At 43.1% G+C, this 22960-nt stretch overlaps 1 protein-coding gene and 1 long non-coding RNA gene across 2 annotated transcripts; both read right to left on the bottom strand.

Moving 5' to 3' along the window:
- Positions 1 to 7359: 7359 nt before the first annotated feature.
- On the bottom strand, positions 7360 to 13547 carry LOC139639141 (nesprin-2-like). Its single transcript, XM_071513208.1, has 10 exons — positions 13421 to 13547; positions 13057 to 13215; positions 12535 to 12702; positions 12300 to 12401; positions 11655 to 11858; positions 11148 to 11353; positions 10672 to 10773; positions 9561 to 9759; positions 9148 to 9290; positions 7360 to 7432 (listed from the first exon to the last, which is right to left on the bottom strand). Exons 1-10 carry the CDS (start codon positions 13454 to 13456, stop codon positions 7360 to 7362), a joined length of 1392 nt encoding a protein of 463 aa, XP_071369309.1. The 5' UTR covers positions 13457 to 13547.
- A 1425-nt stretch (positions 13548 to 14972) lies between these two features.
- Positions 14973 to 15842, bottom strand: LOC139639135 (uncharacterized). Its single transcript, XR_011694848.1, has 3 exons — positions 15711 to 15842; positions 15234 to 15384; positions 14973 to 15146 (listed from the first exon to the last, which is right to left on the bottom strand). It is a non-coding gene; the product is annotated as an uncharacterized lncRNA (long non-coding RNA).
- Positions 15843 to 22960: the final 7118 nt, after the last annotated feature.

Raw genomic sequence — 22960 nt, forward strand, 5'->3', positions numbered from 1 at the left:
GGCAATGTCCCTGGATTCCTCCATTTGTTTCTTGAGGTACATATACTTGTCTTGCTCCAAGGCATGGACAGCAAGTGTTTTAGACCTGTCTTGCAGTTCACCAATGGTGCACAACAGGGAGCTCCGCTTGGCCTCCTGGCAGTGCTGAAGCGCTTGTATTTGACACTGATGTTCCATTAGCATGTGTTTCAATAGTGCAGTGGCTGAAAGGGTGTCCTTTGTTAAAGGGAATGTCTGCTGCTCAAGGTTGGTAGATATCTGCTTCAAGCTAGTCTGGACAGTAGATAACTCCTCATCTGACGAGGTCCGCTCGTGAATTAGCTCCTCTAATTCCCAGCTGGTTGCTCGCTCATGAGCCAGCAGTCCATCCAACTCTGTCCAAAGGCCTGAGAGTCTGTTAACTAGGTAGCGGCTCTCTGCTGGTCTTAGCCCTACTGCTGTCTCCTTACTATTCTTTGCCAGAATGTCCACCAGAGCTATTTGTCTCTCTATTTCCTGAGTGGCTAATTTGTGGACCCTAAGCTTGCTCTCCAGATTTAGGATGTCGGCTTTCGAAGCGTTCTCAACATGGGGATAGGGGTCTCTTTTAACATGTTCTTCTGCTAACCAGGCATCCATGCTAGTGAGCTGGTGTAGTAGCTTCTCCCTCTCCTGCAGGTTCTTCTCCATGATGTCCAGAGCATGAGCCGAGCTGTGAGCAATGGCTTCATAGAGGTCTTCTATTGTCTTCAGTGAGGTAAGCACTTGTTCAGTTTCCTCCTTGTCCATGTCAGAGGCCATTGCTTTTATTTCCTCAAATTCTACTTGCATCTTGGACTGTCTAGACAAAATATCAGTTTGAAGTTTCTTCATCTCAATAATTTGGATACGAGCCTCCTCAGGGAAAAGGGCCAACTTTTTCCCAAGTGTGATGTGGTTCTCTGCCTGCTTGGCCCACATGACCAAGTCCTTTAAGTGCTTGTTGATCTTAGCTAAAGAAGTGCTACCAATACTGGGTGATGAAATGTCAAGCTGGCTCTTGGTGACATTGAACAAGGACCTCAGTTTCTGAAGGACACGTCCAATCTCGTCCTTCTCTTTCCGACCTAGAGAGAAGTGGCCAAGAGCATCTGACTGTGACTGTAAGTGCAGATAAAGCTGGCTATACAGTTTTAGATCTGTGGTCAGGCAAACAAATTCTAAAGTGCTTTTGCTGTCGTGAATTGTCTGAGAGGATTGCGAGAAAGTGTTCGATTTCTGAAGAGCCTCAAGCTTGGCCTGAAGTTGCTCAGCCTCTTTTAAAAAGAGAGAGGATTGAGAGGACGAGTTTGAGGCATGCCTCAGTGCTCTTTTAATACTCCCTTCTAAAAGCCTCCATTCCTCCTGGATATCCCCAATCTGGGCAAGCAGAGCACCTGAATTTTCAGCTTCGCTCAGGTGGACTGACAATTGGCTACTTAACCGGAGCAGCTCTTCCATCATGCATTTCTTCTGCTCCATGGTTCGCAGAAGGACATGGAGTTTGTCAGCTTGAAGGGCACTGCTTCCCAAAACATTTCTGACAAAAACCCAGAGAAAAGAATGTGAGTAAAAGTACACAAACTATCATTATCAAGTACTTATAGCAATAATTAACTGCAGCAAATGCTCCTTTTTTTACTCACAAGCTCATTTTTTCCTTCTCGGCAGCTAGAACCTCCAAAAATGCTCTGTTGGTCTTCATCTGTCTGTGATACTGTCTGACCTGGTCCAGCTGTGCTGCTTTGACCTGTACTGTGGCAGACGCATCCAGCATTGCAGCGCTCCATCGTCCCTCCATGATTTTCAGGGCTTCTGGGTCACAAACCCTGGTAGCAACCATGCTGTTCATTGTAGCTATTTGCTCCAGCACACAGCGTCTGTGGTCCTACAAAAGACAGCAGACAGAATTGAGATTATTTGACAGTATTGTCTGTTGCTCAAATGTCGTAGAACAGAGCACTATCAATTACATCAAACTAAAACTCTAGTGAAACAAAAGTTAGAGGAAGGTACAGAGGAGGTGAAAGAAACCCCAGAGAGTTTTTGGGGGAACCTCCCATACAGAAAGAGGACAATGTGGTCGGTTATTAATACACAAAATATGAAGATATACAAGAAAAATGTGATACAGAGTGAGTACAATGAAAAAAGAGAAAAAGGTAAAATGGAAAAATAATAAAATAAAATAATTGAACAATCCAACAACGTAAATGTAAAGTGAAAATTGACCTTGGGTAGTTCTGAAGAAGGCAATGTGAAAGATAGAAAAAGACCTGGTGGCATAACAGTGAATCTGATAAATTATGGGTGAACATGTTATCAAAACTGGCAGGCAGGAGAGTCTATGTATCCTTACATTAACCAGGACCAGGGACTGACTAGGAAAAGGCCTAAGTAGAGTAATAAATAAATTACTTTGTAAAACCCTCACCTCTGCCTCATCCAGTTGTTTGGCCATGGCTGTGACATTGAGCTGGGCTGGTTGATAGCGACATGCCAGAACTTTTAGAACGGTTCGTACCAAGTGAATCTCTGGTTCGCTGGGAGAGGACTCCATGGACCAAGTTAAATTCATCTGTTGTGCCCGCTACAACAAAAAATAAAATAATAATATTAATAATATAATAATCATAATAATAATAATAATTTTAAAAGCAGGGACTAGAGCAAACAAGTTCATCAAATTATCATTCCCTGATTACTTGTTTAAAAACCTCTAAAAGAGCTAGGCTAACAGGCTAGAAGAAGAAGGCTAAAAGAAATCACAGACAGACAGACAGACAGACAATGATTTATGAACAAACTGGGCCTCAAAGGCAACAGAATTGACCAGAGATTGTAAAGTTGCATTCCTGTCTTTCAAGTTCAAGGTTTACATCTTTTAGTTTTCTTCTATTGCCAGGGGCATATGTGTGCATACATACATGAAAATGTTATATTTTTCCTAAAGTTATACAGTATCACAATGTGTATCAAAAAGCAGTGAAACTGTCAGTACAAGTCAGTGGACACTGTGAGTAATTAGGCTCTGCTAATGACCCTGCAGGAAATCCCTGTGGCTCAAAGCTCGTTGTGGGATGTGGATCTTCCTGTCAATGGCATCATGGGAATACATTATCATCAATCCCAAGGTACATCAAACTGCCATTCTTATCTGTTCACTGAGCCATGCATTTACACTTGACTTCTTGCCATTTGAGGACACTTGGGAATTATGCACATATTTCAAAGCATATGACTCACACTGACAGAACTTTCATTGCTATGTCAATTTAATGTACTGCGTGCAACTACACAGATCTGAATAATGGACACAGTGAATTAATATTCTCTGTCGTTTCTCCAACTGAATATGCAACTACCTTTCTGTGCACAAATTCTGACAGCAGGTCAGGACAGAACCTTTACCAACAAATACATACATTTCCCAGGAACAAGACAAATATGCAGTGTAACATAGCAAGCCTATTATAGTTCTAACAAGGCTAGCTCTAGCACAGCAAGCTGTTTTTCCACCTGAAGCAATTTGATGCAATACTCACATTAATAACGTCACTTCTTTCCACCAAGCTCTGGATTTCAGACAAAATGTCCTGCATTGTGGACTGGTGTTTGGGGGACTCTAGTGATCCACCTGTCCTCTCCCCAGCCCCAAAATCGGACGGCGACCCCGAAGCCCCTGTCTCAGGCTCCATGCCTTCTTGGATCTGAGGGAACATGCACAAAAGCCCAGATTTTAGCCTTCTTCTTCCCCGTGTTTGGCACAAGATAATAACAGGGCTTCCTGTTCTTTCCTGGTTCCACAGTAGCGACAAGCACTGTGTTGACGGCGGCCCTGCAAGTCAGTACAGCTATTAACACAAGAATGTGCCCGAGTAGGGAGCTGTCTGCCCTGAGGGAGAAAGGCCCAGTTCCAAATCTATTCATTTCAAAATGTACTCTGACTCTGCACCTCCTTTGAGCAAATCACTCATCTTTTAAGACTTGGTTAGAGAGGGCAAGCACCTGTAACATAACATGAACTGTCAGGCCATTAGTTCAGAAACAAGTGAGGAGCCTTTTAGAAGTGTTTGGATGCGACCAAGGTGTGCCTTAGAGCAGGGCGTAGGTAAGGCGGGAAGTGGATTTGAAATCATAGGTGACTGATTTGTGGTGGAAAAAAAGCAGTACAAAGAAATAATTCCTTATTTTCATAGGAGAGCTTGTCTATGTTACAAATATTTGTCAGTGTCAGTGTTCATATGATCAATTCAACAGTTTTTAAATAGCAATTGATGAAGATAGTACTTGGCAGTTGCACACTGCAAACGTGAGCTTACAATAATACAGAATGTACAGAAAATGTATTCTGTACAATGTCTAAGAAACTATGCACTAATAGAAAAGGTTTAACTTAACACCTGAAGTATTTCATCTATAGTGTAAGTGTACACTTGTCTTGAGAAAGAATAATTTCTTGACACAGGATAAAGAAGGTTCCATATAAAGGTAAATGCCAGACTTAAATCTATGATTGGACCTTGGATGAATAATGACTTCAAAATGCCAAACAGTGGGAAAGACTCGCTAATGGAATGAATTTTCTTAAGACAAATAACAAGTTCCAGTTGGATTTAGGATAAAATTACAGTGAGAAAAATGTCAGAAAAATCTAAGGGAAGACAACAACAACCAGCTGGCCGTGTTTCAGCGAACACACACCCACTCTAGCTTTAAGCAGCAGGCAAGGTAAGGAAAGGAAAATGGCCTGTAAATGTCAAAGAATACATTGGTTTACAAGTGTCTCTTATGCAAGCAAGGACTGTGGCTTTAGCTGGGTATGAGTCTTGTGCCAACCAACTGTTCAATGTCATTCAAAAGCAATGAAGGATGACATTAAAGCAGTGAAGAAGTGAGTAACCAACTTCTTCAGCTCAAACACATCATATACATTTATATATCATTAAACCAATATATTAGTCTAACCCTAATTACAGGTACAGGTGTCATTCATGTTAACGCGGAATATAGCCTCGTTTCAAGGGGAGTCCCTTCCCAGTCTCATATCCAGGAGTTGTGTGTTTCCCAGCATGCCACACTACAGATCGAGCTAATTCAAAAGCTACACTTTTGCATTACATGAAAAGGTGAGAAGAAAGAACGAAAGAGTGACTACACAAGGATAGAAAATAGGCATAATGTGAATTAAATTGAATAAAATCTATGAGGAATTAAATATGTCTCCCATTTGCATTAAAAAAAAAAACATAAAATGGAATAAAAAAAATCTTTTACCTGTTCCTGTGGCCCCTCTGTGGCCCCCAGCAATGCAGAGAACTTTGATTCACGTTCTGCTTTCTGGAGCGTAGCACTGTCTTGCAGACTTTCTGCCACATATGAAGTTTTAGTCTCTGGGCATCCAGTGTCAGTCATTTTTTCTGTGTTATTTCTGTCTGTCATCCCTGTATATCTCTTGCCTGTGGTCTCTGTCTGTGCGGCGTCAGTAGCTGTCATCTGGGTGTCAGTGTTGTCAGTGGCAGGAAGTTGTATTTGTGGATGGCCCAGTGCCACCACTGAAGGCAGATTCCTTAACCCAGAGCGTGGCACCGAGCTCTCTGCTTGCTCATCCGTGTGGCAGCAGTCTGTCATCTCTTCTTGTGCGATGCCAGGAGATGTTGTCGTCTGTACTGTTTCAGAAAGAGCTGTGCCGGTGAGTTCAGATTCACCAACAGAGTCACATGATTTGGGGCGATTCAACACCTCACTCTCTGTGAATTCAGGACTTCTGCAGTTTTCACTCTTTACTTCTTTGCATGGCAATTTGGCACTCATAAATTTCAATTCTACTGTACTTCCTAATGTCAAGGGGTTTTCCGATGATGAATCAGCAAATTGAGACGCATTTGATTCAAGGATATTCGAATCAAGGCTTTTCTGTTCCGATTCAACACTGTTTAATGTAGCGAGTGTCCTCCCTTCTGTTTTCTGGTGCTTTGCATCACACAGGTCTACCGCTTGTGAGCTGGATACATCTGGGCCACTGACTCCAAAGTTTTCGCTTTGCTTTATGTGCTGTGGCTGAGACTGAGGCAACTCCACGTCCAACACGATTGTAAACACTTTCTTTGAGGTCACACCGATGTCTTCAGCATCAGTCACTAACTGTAATGTCTCTGGCTCTTGAGTGCCTGACTCAAACAGTGATATCTCTGTAGGTTGTGTTGCGAGGTGTCCAGACTCATCTTCGGGGGCAGGTACACACAGTAATTGCTCTCTCAACTCCAGCTCCACACCACTAACAATTTCTGGGTATTCCACCAGTGATGTGACACAGTGTATAGAATCCACATCCTGGGTATTTGCAGTGCCTACTGCTGACAATTCTGGGTCCAGGATTATGGAAGTGACTTTCTGCAATGGCTCACTGTTCTCTTGCTGAGCGATTAAACCCTTGTTGGAAGTAAGTAGGGAGTCTGACATTGAAGATTCTGTATTGCTTCCAGGAGGTGACTGTGAAGCCTGGCGGTGCCCGTTGCTGAGAGCAGGCGGACTGCTATCAATGTTACTGGTGCTGCCATCATCTAACGGCCTAACTTGGAGAGTATCTACATCTGATGTGCCATAAAGGCGTTGGTTGAGATCAGCCTCCAAGATAACGGTGGCTACTTTTGGTGGAGTCAACGTCAATTCTTCTGGTTTGATATATGTCAATGTATCTTCATGGGTTTTTGATATAAAAACACCTGGGATTTCAGTGCCTGGGAGTTGATTTGGGGTTAAGAGATCTTCCTTGGGTGTTTGCATGAGGCTAGATGCAGTGCAGATGCCTGAAGTCTCTGCTTGCTGCATAGAAATACATCCTTGGTCTTGTTTTGTACCATCGGCTTCCACAGTTGGTCTCCCTGATGTTTCCTTGGCAGGCTCTGCGCAAGGACTAATTATTTCTGAAGTGTAATAAGTCCCTCTGATTTGAGTTTTGTTGTCGTTCTGATCCGTTTCAGAAAGTTCCTTCCAGCCTGTGGAAGAAGGGTGAGGGGACCCAGGACTATACATGGCCATAGTTTCATCACATGATGTTGAACACAGTGTTTCACTTCTAAAAGATTCTTCATCAGCTGTGCCGTGCAACTCTTTATTGCCCAATTCCACTTCACCATGGCCTTGGCTCAGCTGTGAAACCCAGAAAATCAAACACAAATAGTAAATACCTGATTATAATCATCTTTCCAACCATAATAATATGTTGAATAATTACCACTTCTGTGACTAAAAGGAAACTCACCGGGTGTTTAGATAAGGTGTCGAGCAGATGCGTGCTTTTCTTGAGGGCATTTGAGGCACTTTTTTCCAGTTTCTTTGTGAGCTTTTGTCCCAGACAGTTCAGGAAAAAGTCTTGTTGTGAGAGCGCCACTTGAAGGGTTTGCTGAAGCTGCAGACCCTCATCCAGAGTCGCCTATGAGGAACACACACACAGGGAAACAACTCCATTTTAAGAACAGCTCTGCAAAACAATAACCATAATCTCCTGCCTACCTGGGTAGACAAATCATATATTTTTGTGCAGACAGCATGGGGCAAAAGATAATAGCAATGGCATTAACACAAAGTGCACACTCCAACAGCATATTCTTTACAGAGTTATTATTGCTACTGTGCTTTCTTGTAAACAACCCATTGCCATGCACTTATGGATCATAACAAGAGCAGAAAGGGCCAGTTCAAATCAAGAATAATTATTGTTTTTATTTGATTTCATATTATTATTCAGAGGAACAACGTTACAATGTTCTGTATATATTGATGGTTCATTGTTGGGTGGTTTATTCATTTGGCCCTCATACAGTATACTCATTAAAGTTTAATCTTAAATAAGCTTTTATGACTTTTATGATGTATTTTATTTTAGGTAGTTTTGTTGGCAGAGATTATAGCTTCAGTTAAATGATTGCAAATACATCTTCATACAGTATATAAAAGGCACAATATTGAAGACTTACAAAAAAAGACAGAACAAAATAGTATTTCACTGCCTGATTTCATGTTTTGTTTGTGAAGAGGAAGCTAGGCATACAAACAAATTACACATCCATTGACTATCTGTGTATCTATGAATGGATAACTATGTATGGGCAGATTGGTAAGGATTACCTGGCTTGAATGTGATGGTACAGCCTGTACTGTTTGGCTCCACTGCTGCAGCTGCCTGATGATCTCTCTGACCCTGCTGGCAGTGTTGTCTACAGACTCCTGCTTCTTTTGGAGAAAACTGGACCTGAGGCTACAGTGGGAACAAGAGGGAGAGAACGCAAACCAGTGGGGAAGGAGAAGGAGTTCATATGAGATTTTAAAATGATAAAGGTGCTACGTGTCGCATTTTTAAACATCAATATATCATTGTCAAATTAATTGTGGTTCCTTGGGTCAAACTGCTGTAAACAAATGAGATCATGGTGGAGATGACTGGCAGCTTCTCGCTCACATCAGTATTCAGTCATCAGTATTGTTTCTCAACATCAAGGATAGAAGAACAGCGCCCCCTGTTTTGTGCCATAATGCAATCCAATGCATTCCCGTCAAAGAAGCCACACCCTCGTTTGTTTACAGTAATTATACCAATGTCTCAATATTAATGTGGTAATGTGGTAACACATAGCACCTTTGAAGTGACTGCAACCGCAACATGGATATTTTTACATATGGTGGCTTTATGTGGATTGTTATTCATTCTGAGGAATGCAATCGTACCTGTCAAGTTCTTTAGCAACTGCATCGACAGTCAAAGACACATTTGCAGGAAGCTTTTCTTGCGTGACCTTTGACTCTCCGGTGTTTTGCAGGTCATGAACTCTTGCAGCAAACTCTGTCAAACTGGTTTCACAGTCCTGAGAAAGATAGAAATGTCTTCTGTCATTGATAGTATTAACTACTGTCTCTCTCTGTATATGTGTGTGCATACATGAAGAATGCATGACTCCAGGAACTCATTACACAGTATTAATCTGGGATAAAGTAACATGAAGGATCCTTAACGCTACCTGGATTTTACACCACTGTTGTTTAAGCTGGCTGATATCAGTTAACACTTCATCGTCCCCAGACAGATTTCCTAAACACTCAGCCAAGTCTTTCAGTGCAGTCTGTAAACAGGAGGCTTCTTCCTTCACTCGCTGAACTCTCTGGGTCCCGTTCTCTTCAAGCTGTGCCACATTTTCTCTGATGCAACTCTGTAGTGCCCCCTTGTGGTTTTGGGGGCTACTGACTTCCTGAGCGAGGCTGGTTTGAGCCTCAGCTGCCATCACACTTATTACAGCCTGTAAGAAATATGTTACTTAGTGTAGATAGTTTATATAGAGGTAAGTAACATACTGTTGGCACCATTTTATCCAAAGCATCATACATTGCTGTGAGTGCATGCGTTTTTAGTGATACACATAACAGAATGACAAGCAACCACCTCCTGATGTGTCTAAAGTCATATGTTAAGATTTGTACAACTTTTCAATAACCAAATGGATCATATTCAGATTTGTACAGAAGAAGATTTACAGAAATCAAACATTTAAGTAAGTGGGGTTTCTTACCTGGGTATTGTGCAGACTCTGCTCTATGGGACTCTGGAGGCTGAGGCTTTCACTGAGTGGAGAGTCAACCTGTTGTATGTTGGTTTGGAGGTTGTGGTATCGGTCCAGCAGTTTGCCACACTTTCTCACCAAGGTAGATTGCTTGAGTGGGCTGCTTTGTAAGGATGACAGAAGCTGACTGAGGGTCTCTGTTCTCTCCCTGCATGGAAACAGAAAAAGTCAACACTCCGTTAATGTTTATTCACATTGTCAATTTTGTCGTTTTGTACTCTTTTGTGTCTCTCATGGCCTAAGTCAGGACAGATTATATGTCCTACTTGTTCTTTCCACGTTCTTGGTCCACAGGCTCTGAGGTGGCCATTTTGGATGTCACTGAAGATATTTATTTTTGACTATGCCTTCAATCCTGTAACCCTGACGAACCACCTTGTTGTTTAGTATTAAAGCTTTGTCAATTCCTTTGGTTCTTTTTCATGCACCTTGGACGAGACCTTTTTGCTGTTTCCACTCCACCACATCAGTACAGCTGTGACCTACCTAGTCCTGACTCACAACTATCTGTTGTGTCATAAATAATGTCTTCACCAATACTTCTATCATCCTCTCGTGTCAGTAGAAACAGACATGTAGCTATATATGAGTCAATAGTGAATAACAAGCTGTACAAACCTCCATCATTTATGACTCTTAGCATGAGTCAGAATCACTATATATTCCAGGCAGAGCCACTGCAGCTTGTCTTTCACTTTGCAGACCCACACATGTACTTGGTTTATTAAACCACTGATCTGTTTCTCTGCCTTATTCTTCACTGAAATCTTCAGTTCTTAGTCTTGAGTTGACCTGAGGCCTTCATGGTTTAATAGAGCACATCTGCCTCTATATTACCCATGTCACAATCACAAGTAACAGTTATCATCCTAATCAATCATCTTTTGAAAGAAACAAAATGGTTATTTAGTATGAATATCTACTGTTGGCAAAATGTGCCAAATAACAGCTCATAAATAAACCTAAAATGCTCACCCCCTCACTTAAGACCTTACAGGATTTGTTAATTCACATATATGCCTTTACTTGAGTTAGAAAACCTTTGTTGTTTTGTTGTTACCTTTGTTGAAATGCTTCCTCTTGCAGGAGACTACCATCCTCCTCTGCTTTTTCCTCAGCAGTTTGCAACCATTGTTCCAGATGCTCACTCTCCCTTTGCAGCCTAAAACGCACATGCGTATGCAAGCACACACACACACACACACACACGCATACGCACAACATAAATTAAAGTGACACCATGGTGACAAAATGATTCCACCGTAGAATGCACACGTGATCAAGCAGCTATTAGACAAAGAAACAGAAAGCATCTGATCAAGGTCCAAAAAAACCTGACCAGAAGCTGTCTCACATCCTTATCATTCTAATGCATATATGGTATTATTACATATTATATTGATTAATTTTATGTAGATGCATGTTCCAGAGAGGCATGAATAAGCATTTCACTGCAGAGGTGTAAACCCATGTGCTTTACACGTGACAGTCGACTTGAAACTTGAACATTAAACTTCTAAGTGTGACCTCTGTTACCTGTTGAGAGCCTGGACATCCCTCTCAGTCTGTTCCTCCACCTGAGAGAGGAGCTGGTGGGCGGCTCTGATTTCCTCCTGCAGCTGAATCCCATCCACAGCCAGACTCTGGAGGCTCTCTGGGATGGCTATGCAGGCCATGAGACGCAGGTCCTCCAGCAGCCCATCAGCCTGATCATTCTGGGTCTGGAGCTGGCCACCTATATCCTGAACAGGAAGAGAAGTTACTACAGAGAACTTACTAGAGGAAAGATTAGGATTTTAAAGCCTTGGCCATCAATGTCTGCAGTATACAATTCAAACATAAATTTTACATGTAATTTCATTCTTAAAACGCAATAATTTAATGTAAAAATACACCCATACAAATTTAGATGACATAGTTTCACTTGACTTGCCCAAATAGATTTCCCACCAATGACCACCCAATATCAGAATTTTATTTGGACAAATAGGGTGAATCTACAGCATCTCAATTAGAATGCAATTTTGCATGCTTGGCCCTTACTTGAATTTTTGCGAGGACCGTTGCGGCATCCGGGCCACTGAGAGAGACGAGGGAGTCCTGAATCTTCTGCAGGGAGTCGTGGCACTCGGCCATCCTGGCACTGACGTGTCCCTTAGCTGCCACCATATGCCTGTAAACATCCTCCACTTCACAAAAAAGCTCCTTCACTTGCTCCATCTTCTTTCTCATCTGGGTCTCCACCACCTAGACAAAACGAGGAATCAAATTAAGGCTGGTCATAACTCACTCTGATCAATCTCTGGCAAGGCACCGAGGCCCCAGGTATGAGTCTGAAAGGTCAGTGTGTTAAATGAGGGTAACATTGCTTCTTAGCTCCTGTCGGGAATCTGGCTATAAAATGTTGGACTAACAGTAATCTGGAGATTCTGCTGGTTTAGACAGCTATACAGGTTACAGTTACAGTAGTCAAGATGTTACAAAATAAAGGCATGGATCAGAGTTTCCAGGTGATTAAAAGACAGAAAACCTCAATTTTGGAAAGTCTCCCGAGTCATAGAAAACACAACTGTACAACTGTTTCAACATGTTTGTCCAGGCTTACATTGGGGTCGAAAATTACTCCAAGACTATATCTATTACATCTATCTAGCCTGTTACTCTGTCCCAGTCAGTTACATGCTGTACCTGCAGCTCCAGAGGGGGCTCGGTGCTTTGGAGCAGCACCTGGATCTCAGCGGCTCTGCAGTGGAAACGCTCCATATTCTCCTCTTGGGCCAGGATCTCATCCTGGAGGCAGAGAGAAGGGATCGTCGGTCAAAGCAAACTGGAGAAAACTGGACACCCTGCGACTGCCCATCAGACGGCCCAGAGAGGTCACGGCCCACAAAACAACAGAACGATAACAGCAAGACGGTTTTACCTGCAAGGCCCTGACTTCTTCCTCAGTCTGAAAGGATGGAGACTGAGTAAACGCTGCCAGCTTGTTGACGGTCCAGCTCTCCACCTCCCCCCCCAGCTGGAGGACCCCGTCCCACAGAGCCAGGCCGAGGTGGAGGTTGTCGAGGTGAGAGTCTGTTCTTTCTGTTACCTGCAGTAACAGTTCCAGTTACAGATACAAGCTATAGGTTAATGCTAACAGGTTACACATCCATCTCACAACACGTACATGGTGCATGTGTGCATTATGGTGAGCTACTATATTATAAATAATAATAATGCAAAAAGATATAATTTACTTTCTTAAATGAAGTATTCCAATTAAAAAAGTGACAAAAATACACAAATGAATGCAGAACCTGAAAAATACAGTCTTGGCTCATCAAAATCTCTTTCTTTTGTTCTACAACAATACAATAATACAGGGACTATGACACTAAATCATAACTACTGTTGAAGTACTGTAGGTAAGGGTAAGGTGAGAGTTGAAAGTGACCTAACTCACATCTAGCCAGCGGTCCATGAGGGCGTCGGCTTCGCCCTCAAACGGGATGATGGTGCATTCTGGGATCTTACGCAGATGAGTCTGAAGCTGCCTGCAGATACTGCGGACCTCCTCTATCCCATCGCCGAGGCCATTCAGCTCTGCCTTCGTTGCCTGAACCTGAGAAACCACACACACACACGATAAATACACAAACACACTCAACAGTACATGTAGTGTATGCTAAAGTGTTAGCATGGAGCCCCAGAGCCAATGATCTACTCGGGACACATGGATGATTTTGGTGTCTATGTTCTCATCACTTAATGGGTAAGTCTTCCAAAACAGTTGTATTCCTTTAAGCTAACTAAACTGTGCAGCATACCGTAGAGTGGAGTCTCTGCAGGTTCTCTTTGCCCATGTAGGAGGCTTGTTCGCTGATGGTGCACTCTGCTCTCTGCAAAGTACAGCTCAGCTCACCCCGAATGCTCTGAAACCTCTTCAGCAGCTCTGTTAGGACACGACACTGTTCCAGCCTGTAAATCGTCCACCCACACACACACACACACACACAGACACACACAGAAACCCACGCGTCAAAAACTACTGCACACAACTTGAGCGACTTAGTAATGAGCTATAAGAGACTGAAACAGGAATCATGAAACTTCATATACTCTGCTCACTTCTTCCCACCCCTCCTCTCCTTACCTTTCAGTCACTGCTCTCTGAGCCTCCGCCCAGAGATCCTCCACCTCTCCGATGTGTCTCACGTCAGGAACGCCTGATTGCGAAGATGTATCGCGCAAGTACTGCAGCTCAGACTGCTGGTCGGCAAGACGGCTGTCCAGCCCCGTCAAGGCACGCACCCTGCCAAGGAAGAAACAATCGTTTGTGTATTGACTGACCGGTGTACAGGGAGAGAAGATAGAGATGGAGCTGGAGCAGAGATAATGGCATTTGTGAATAATTATTATTGCCTTGTGAGGATTATTAACTTATTAACTAGGCTTAGACATTTAGAGCATCTGAAAGTCAGTTTAGTTACATAACACTATCTTCTGTGTTCTGACACTGTAAACACCACCTATCTGATATTCCAAGCAGGCTAAAACAAACACTAAAGAATTATTTGCAGATACTACTGGACCCAGGTCAGTGTGATACCTCTGCTGGACAGCAGGAAGAGTGGGCTCCTGCAGTCCCAGCCGCTCAGCTGCTCCCTGTATCTCCCTCAGCGCCGCTAGTAAGGCAAATCTACTTTGGATCGTGCTCTTCTTCTCTTCTCCCTCCTTCTTTCCCTGGCTGCTTCCTCTCTGGGCCTTGGCCTTTAAGACCTCACCCTCAGCAATCCGTCTTTGAGCCTTGTGCTTCTCCTCCTGATTCTGCTCTTCCTCTGTTTGTGTGCGGGACTCTTCATTCCGTTCGTTCCATCTGCTCTTTTTCGGCTCCAACCCTAACTCCGGTTCCATCCCACTTGGAGTGTGATGCTCCTGCTCCTCTGCTTGGCCCTGCCCAGGTGAATCATCCCTGGTCTTTGTCCAGCATGTCTCCTTAGGGTTCAATTCCTCATTCTCTGGTATTTGCTCCTTTCCTGGATGGCATAACTCCTCCTCTTTATTCTCCTCCCTCCTGCTTCCGGTCAGCTCTTTGTCCACCTCTTCAAGTCGCCGGGACAAAGACACTACCACGTCCCGGCATGTCACTGTTGCACCATCCAAGCTCAGAGTCATCCCCGCTGCCTTTATGAGGCTGTCAACACTCTCAGCTTGTTCCCTGGCACTCCACAACCTCTGATGCATTGCCGCCTGCCAGGAATCTCTCTCCTGGTCCCGCGCCGCCTCATTTCGCTGCCTGTTGGGCTCCTGGTTTGCTAGCAGGGTTGGGATCTCGGCCTCGGCTTCCCTCGCCATGGCAAGGAAGCGCTCCAGGGCCTGGGCAGCTGACTGAACCTTCTCCAGCCGCTGTCTGAGCTGGTTGACATGATGGACGCTGGTGTGGAGAACGTGGCAAAGGCATGAATCGGTAGTGGGGTCCAGCCCTTCCCTTTCCTCCTCAGTGCCTCGTCCTGATAGCTTTCTCATTTCAGATTGCAGTCTGTCATCCATTTCCTGGGTATTGCATCAAGGATTAATAAATATATGGATATTTTCCCGAATCAAACAAGTATTAATGGTTAGAACAGAGCATAGACATACCTTTAAGTCAGATACAGTTCTAGGATCAGCCAGGGTAAAGGAGGAGATGTCCATGGTCTCTCTGGTGATCCGGTCCAGCTTCTCTGTGATCAGTGCCATCTGACCATCTGCAGACTCTATCAGGTCAGCAGTAGTCTCGAGGGATGCCATTCTAACACAAACACCAAAGTAACAGCAACATCTTTTACATTTTCAGTTCTTGTGAAATGATGGCACTTCTGAGTGAAGTTACTGAAATGATAATATTCAATAACAATATATTAAAGAGACAATAAGTAAGATATTTACTGCCCCATAGCACAAAATGACCATAATATATCATAATATATCCTAGAACTTAGTCTCTTAAAATACATACACAAAACAAATACCTGTTGAGATGTTTGAGAAAAGACCACCAACAAGAATAAGGGGTGAAACGCTGCTTCCTGTGCAAATAGAGTAATCAATACTTGTAATTTGAGAGGTGGACTGTACCTGGTCTGTAGGCTGATCTGTTGGTCCCGCCACTGCTGAATGAGCTGCACCCTGTCCCTCTCCACTCCACCCTGTCCCTCCCCTGTCATCAGCTGGGGGACCTGGGAGAGCTGGGCATGCTGGAGCTCAAACTCAAACCATAGTGCCTCTGTCTCCTGCTTTAAAGTCTGTTGAGAGGATGCATATTTACAAAAGTAATCAAAGAAATAATTTGATATCCTAGGGATTGACCACTGCTTAACACTGGTTTGGTTTTTCAGTGCAAAAATGCACGAAGATGCATGATTTAAGGATGATTATTCCAAAACTGAAGGTCTAGTGGTATAAAGTGATTTATTGAAGGGACATAAGTGATGGTGCAACTGGCCTGTAGGTGCTTCTGCTGGGTCTGAAGGGTAGAGATGGTGACTGGGTCTGGGATAAACTCCTCCAAACGCTGCCCGTTCTTTTGGAGTTGAGACTGAAAGGCCAAGCAGGAGTCTCTGTACCTAAAGGTAGAAGATGTACACAACGACTCACTGTGACAGTTACTGGGAGGGAGCATGGTGCAAAACCTGTGATGTCACATTCACCTCACTAGTGGCTATGTTTATCTTTATTTCACTGAACTTAAAACAAAGTACAATGAAGACTTTGTCATACCTTCAGGATAATTTTGTGTCGGTAAGTGTGATAAAAAGAGGAACAAGAAAGATAACACAATAAAACACTAACACTCAATTGTCCCCTCAGTACACCTACTGACACACATGTTCACTAACTGAGGGCCTCATTGCTATTTCATGCACGCAAATTTGTCTGCATTAATAAGAGAATATTAGTTGTTTACAGTACTGATGGCAAATATAAAGAAATAAGATAAGATGACATAAGATGAAACTTCAATGATCCCTGTGAGGAAATTGGGTAATTGCAGCAGTAAATTAGTAACAGGATACAGCAAAGACAAAATGAATGTAAATGAGAATAGAGTGAATAGAGGTAGGGGTATAAACAAAAACACAAGGTTAAAAAGTTAAAAAACATTTGCAAAAATGCATTAAAGTTGTCACTGCCACAGGATTGCTGCTCCAGATGTCTGTAGGATGAATTTACCCTGGATTTCAATTAGACTTTTCTTCTACTATACTAATCTGTAAAGTCCCAGTTGAAAATTTTATAAACTAGGGCTGAGACAATTCTGTGAAACAACAGGACATGTACAGTGAAGCTTGTTTGCGATATTAACCCTTACCTCTCCAGTGCTTCCTGTTCCGAGGAGGACTCTTCCTGCGGGGGGGCAGCCTCCTGGGGGATAACCGTCCGCTCTGCTTCCTGCTTGGTCTCCACGATGTCACCCCTGACGACCGCCTTGGTGACGGGAGAGGCGCATGGCAACGGTGTAGCGGGGAAAAGGAGAAAAGATAGAGTAGTGAGCCTATCCAATTACTCTGGATTAGCACCCTACAGCTGGTGTTGTGGCTTAAAAGTGCCAGGAACAGCCAATCAAACTGCTGCGTTTGTTTCTGGCCAGGGAGGCTTAGGGAAAGGCCAAAGGCCACTTTAACAGGGATGTAAAAAAGTAAATAAGATATGGCTGATTATGTACACAGTGCATTCAAATGTAACTGCTTTAAGTCATGGCAAATGTAAATGAAAAATCAAATTTCTACACAAAATAGGTTTTATGCAAATATCCAAACATTTCAGACACACAATTTTCTCCATCTAGTATTTGCATTTATGGTTTCAGCAGTACTGCAACATTAAGGAAGACTCTCTAGCTGCACTAGGCAAATTTTTATGTAACAATGCACCCTCTTATCAGTCTCAATCACAAAGTGTGGCTGGATCCCATCCCCACTAAATGAGACACTGTTGATGCTGCGTATGGTCAGTGGCGAAAAGCTAAAGCTAAAAAAAAGCTGCCATGTGATCTCTCCACACCTGTAAATGAGCTTGGCCTTGCTGTGGGATTCGCAGTAGACGGGCTTTCAGTGGTTGATCCTTGGCATGCAGCGCAGGCTCTTGATCTTTCCCTGGGTCCTCCCCAGGTACTGCACAGCCCTTAGCTTGTGGTAGGAGGTCCTCACTATTTGGTGGGCAGTCCTGAACTTGTGGGAATGGGAAGATATTGCCATGTAGCGGGCGGTTTGATGCTTGCAGTGGCCCGGCGTTACCCAAAGGTGAGAGGTCTTGCTGTGGGCAGCCCAGGCTTGGTGTCTGTGGGAGATTGCTGCTTGGCTGCGGGCCAGCCTGCGTGCCATGTGCTCTCAGCAGGGTGTTGCCTCTGAGCTGTTGTCCCCTGCTGAGGTAAGAAACATACAACAACAGGGGGAGGTCCAGGCCAATCAGTTAAAATCACCTTGTCCAACAGACATCTCATTAGAATTAATAGACAGGCTTGAAGGATTACTCAGTGACAATGGTTAATAACTAATCTGTCTGTTTGTTCAATGCTGCAATTCCCTTGAATTCAATATACCTACATGTTCTGAATTGTAACTGAATGTTGAATTGTAACTGAATTCAAATTAAATGTCCCTGAACTGAAGTTTGTTGTGGTCCTTTTGAAGCCATGAAATAAAGGCTTTTTAATTTTTTGCACAAAGAGTGCCTTGGAACTCATTTTGCAAATTAAATTTCCTGTTGGGCTTTCATCTGAAATATGAACTAAATCCAATTAAACTGACACATTTATATTCTTAAATGAGCCAAACAACACAGAAATGATAAGAAAAAGGTACAACTGCCTTCAAAGGAAACTGGACCCTGGGTTCCCACACTCACTTGGACAACAAATGCAAGGAATTTTCAATAACTTTCAAGGTCTTGTTTGGTCAAATTCAAGGACTCAAGATTGGCATGTTTTGGGTTAAGACACGACATTGGTCAAAATTACACCATAGAGGCCTTATTGTTTACTCAACAACTCAAGAAGTCATGTTGAATCCATTCAATTTAAAACTGCTGCTATATTAACATAAACCTCCATCCCAGGGTTTTGCTCAGGATGATAAGTGTTGTTTCTAGGACAGAGAGGGGGGCAGAGACATGTGGGTACTACATTTTAATAAAAAATCAATCAATCAATTAAGTACTTTAAAGGCCATCCATACATTTTCAAAAAAACTTTTAAAGGCATTTTTTTTTAATTTTTCTCACATCCACAAACTTTCAAGGATTTTCAAGGCCCGTGTGAATTCACTCACGATCACAAATCCAAACAGCGCCGTCCAAGACTGTAGGAATGACTCGTGAATTTTGCTTCAGGATGGATTCTCCTTTTAAGTCCTCGATGAAATGTGGGGAGATACATTTGTGGGATGCGGCATTTTCCTTATTCAATCGCAGAGGTATGTGCAAAACATTACACCCCATGATGCCTCTCCAGCATTATCTCACCTGTCCTGTGGGGGCGCTGTGCCGCCGGGCTCTGATCCCGTTTCTCGCCCTCCGCCTGAGTCCTTCAGCTGACCTGTAGCCAGGCTGGAGGATTTGCCTGGTGCCAGGGTTTCACAAAGCTCTCGGAGGGTTTCAACGCGATCACCGACGGATGCGGTGCCCTCAGTCGAAAGGCATGCCTAGGAGGAATGTGTACATTGAAATTCCAAGAAACTGAACTCAAACATCTGTCTCACTATCTGATTGTCCAACTGCCTGCCTTCAAATGATGTATATCAATTTCAAGGTCTTTGGATAATACTGTAAGCTGGTTAACTACCAATGTGATGTAATGACACAAAAGTGCATGCCTGCCCCCCTGTGGTTCAAAACATTCTACCAGAAAAGTGGACAATGCTGCCATGGCATTGGAGCTTCACTTACTTTAATCCCCATTACTAGAAATGTAATTGTTTGTTAACTCTGGTTAACTGTTTGAGAGTTTCCACATGCAGGACAGTCAGACAATTACCCACTCTCATCACAGTCATATGTCAATGCAATGTTATAGAGACATGCAAGTACCTGTTGTTTCTGCACATATTCAGAGTCAGTCTGGTCAGTGGCCTCATGCAGAGTATTAGCATGCATTTCACATTCCACAGTAGAAAATGGCTGCTTTCCTCCTCTGATCTGAGACCGTAAAATGGGTACAAAGGCGGCCATTTCTGAGCGCACATCCTGGGTGTCACACAACACAGACAGTCAGACACTTAATTTGGGGAAATGTTAAAGGAAAGTTGGTAGAAAAAAACATCAGTGGTGAGAGGATTGTCATGATTCGAAAGGCCTAAAGCTGGAGGGAGCATGTAAAATACTGGATTAAAAGGTTTTTATGGTCATGTGAGTGCAATGTTACAGGGGAGACAATTCAAAAAGGGAGGGAACTAAAAATGGTGGCTGCACACCTAAAAAACAAAGAAAAATACACCTAACTGGATATTATTCCAACCAACATTTAGTACTAACAATCTGCAATCTGTCAAAAGCAGTTATTGTGTGTGTATGTTTTGAATCTGAGGCAGCAAAAGATTGCTGATCACCTCACTGCAACAGGATTTCAAAGTTTGGATGGGAAACCAAACCAATCGCATTTGACCACTGCTCTACCCAAATCCAATCAACCAAGTACAAACTAAGTGCATAGCTCCTCAGATAACTCTTAGTTAAAGCCAACCTTATTAATCATGGCCTTAGACATATTCAGCTGGATGTAGAACTGAAACAGGTTATGTGGGAAATCTACAGATAAATAATGTAGAGTAGATAAGCGTCTATATTGACTATAAAGTGGAATAAGGAATCTTTTCCATTATTTCTATTCATTTGATTGAACTGTTCTGTTCTATATATCTTTTTAAGAGACATTAATATCAAATTAAAATATTCAAACCCTGCTGGAATTTTCATTAAAATCAGAGTTTGTAATAATTCCAGTTCTATCAATACCGAGGATGGTTTGAAATTATTTCGTGCAAATAAAATTAAAAGACAGAGAGACTGGCAACCGTACTGTGTGCCAAAGTGTTGGTTGTTTTCTTTGCATCAACTTTAGACACACAAACACTGCCATTTATCATACTGTTGCAAGATCCAATTTCGTCTTCCAACCAAAACATTGGTAAAAAAAAAAGAGAAACAATTACCAGTGTAAGATAGCTAGTTTAGGTGCCATCTTGTAGCGAACTAGCTACACAGATTGAAATTTAGATATCCAAATAGAGGAGGTAGATAATTCTTCTGACATTCTTGGCATAGAAAAGCTGGACACTAGCCTAAATTACATAGTTGGTAGTGAAGGGTTGCCAGATTGGGTTTTGCTAACTACCTTGTAGCATTAAATTTGGTTAACTTGGTAATTATATCATACATTTTTGTATTATTGTAATATTTGTATTATTTGTACTTTAAATTTCAAAACCGCTTCCCTTAAGACAGAATTGACTCAGCCCATGTTGGTGTCTGCATCAGTCCTCTCTGGACTCTGGGTCCAGTCCTTGTCATACCTCCCACTGCTTCCTGACTGAGTCAGAGAGCAGCATCAGGTCCTGGAGCTGGGCCCCGGAGCAGAAGGCCCCAAAACCCTCCGCCGCCCCCAGGAACTCCTCAAGGACGGCCGGTCGCAGAATCTTTAAAGCCCTCTGGAAACAAATGTCATGCACAGAAAGACACAGCTGGGCAAACATGCATGGACATGACAAGCAGCTATGCAAAACAAAACATCACAGACCTGTCAAGAATGTGTCCTGATTCAGAACTCAAAGTTTCAGATATGATTTACAGTTTTCAAGGTCTGGATGTTGCGTTATGAAAAGCCCAAGTCCTGAGAAAGACCAAGCTCTTGTTTCAAGCATGTAATAAGCAACAAGGAGCTGGGAGGCTTGCCTTGCAGTCAGGCAGAGACCAGTTTGAAATGTCACACACTTATCAGAGACACAAGTTCACATAAAAAATAATTCAGTATTCATGCACAATTAACTTTATTCTATGGACTTGAAACCACAAAAGAGAGCGCAGTGTGCATCATATTCTCTATAATGCTATAATTGAAATTTTACCTGTTTTCTCTTGGCTTGCCATTCAGATACCTCCTTGCCACTGAACAGTGTGATGGCTTGCTGGATGTGTTCCTGCAGGCGAAACCTGGCCTTGCCTAGCCTGCTCCTGGCCATGGACTGGGCTTTTGAATGAACTTCACTTCTGACCATAACCGGCGGCTGTGGAGACTTTGTGTTCGGTTGCCCCGTTTTTCTGAATTTAGGCACGTGAGTTTGTGTGGGAGATGAGCTTTCCATTTCCTCTCTGACTGTGCTTGTCCCAGTTTTAGATGGAATTGGACTGTGAGCTTTAGCTAGCTGCTGAGATGTTGGTCCAGCAGGAACATGGGTCAGAGCAGGTAGAAGCTGATCTTTTTGACTTGGAGTTGGAACCTGAGCATGAGATTTAGCAAATGACTGAGGTTGAGTTGTGAGCTCTGATTCAGCTTCTTTTGGAGGTTGAGCCAGAGAAGACTGAACTTGACATGTTATTCGTTCAATCAAAGGCTGAGGCTGTATTTGGGTTTCGGCATGGGGCACAACCATGGTCATTTCTTCCTGCATGTTCATGTCCTGAGAATGGCTGTCGTTGTTTGGCAATACCTGAAACCAAAAGCCAGGTGTCTGAGATGGAGTCCAAGTTTGGTTATGGGTTTGGAGCTCAACTTTCTCAATCTGGTCTAGATGCTTGGCTGCGGCCACAACAAGTAACCCTGACTTAGGCTCTGTCTGCGTCTGACGGATTGTCTTGAAGGGTGGCTGACTGTCAGGAGTTTCACCAACATGTCGCCTAAACATTTCAACAATTTCCTGGGAAAGCAAACACACACAAAGAGGCATGGTGCCTTTAGTTGAAGGAGGAAAAATAGAATCGAAATAACTTGCGTGATCTAAAAGTTACCAAAATCATACATTATTTTAACTCACCTGACACTGGGAGACTGCCTGTGAGACCCTCTCCTGCATTGTAGAGGTACTGAGGCTCTGCAGGGGAGAAGTTTTCTGTGCTTGCGCCACAAGGCCCTGCAGAGCCTGTCCCTCAGTTACAACCTGGCCCTCCAGCTGCAAGCCTCGAGAGATCAGCACCTAGAGAGGAGTACAGCCTTTACTGTGTGTTTTGAAGCACCTAAACCAAGCACTTTCACAATGAAGCTAAACAGAGTGCCACCTACAGAAACTCAAACTTCCTCAATAGGAAATCCAAGAAAAAGACATCACACAGTTTGAGCCACAAGTCTCAAATCTCTGAGAAGTGCAGTGCAAAAACACCACAGCAATGAGTGCTTAGCA

Source organism: Centroberyx affinis, unplaced genomic scaffold, assembly GCF_046629955.1.
Source record: "Centroberyx affinis isolate AG114_WGS23_722 - 3 ecotype Tasmania unplaced genomic scaffold, CSIRO-AGI_Caff_v1 ptg006847l_1, whole genome shotgun sequence".
NCBI classification, from domain to species: Eukaryota; Metazoa; Chordata; class Actinopteri; order Beryciformes; family Berycidae; genus Centroberyx; species Centroberyx affinis.

Excerpts from the sequence above, each read along its gene's own strand:
- LOC139639141 (XM_071513208.1), bottom strand. The coding sequence starts at position 13,456 with ATGGGCAAAGAGAACCTGCAGAGACTCCACTCTACG. Across the intron at positions 9,291-9,560 it reads AGAGTCTGCACAATACCCAG|GCTGTAATAAGTGTGATGGC; the intron begins GTAAGAAACCCC and ends TATTTCTTACAG. Across the intron at positions 7,433-9,147 it reads AACGGGACCCAGAGAGTTCA|GCGACTCTGGATGAGGGTCT; the intron begins GCGAGTGAAGGA and ends TGTTCCTCATAG.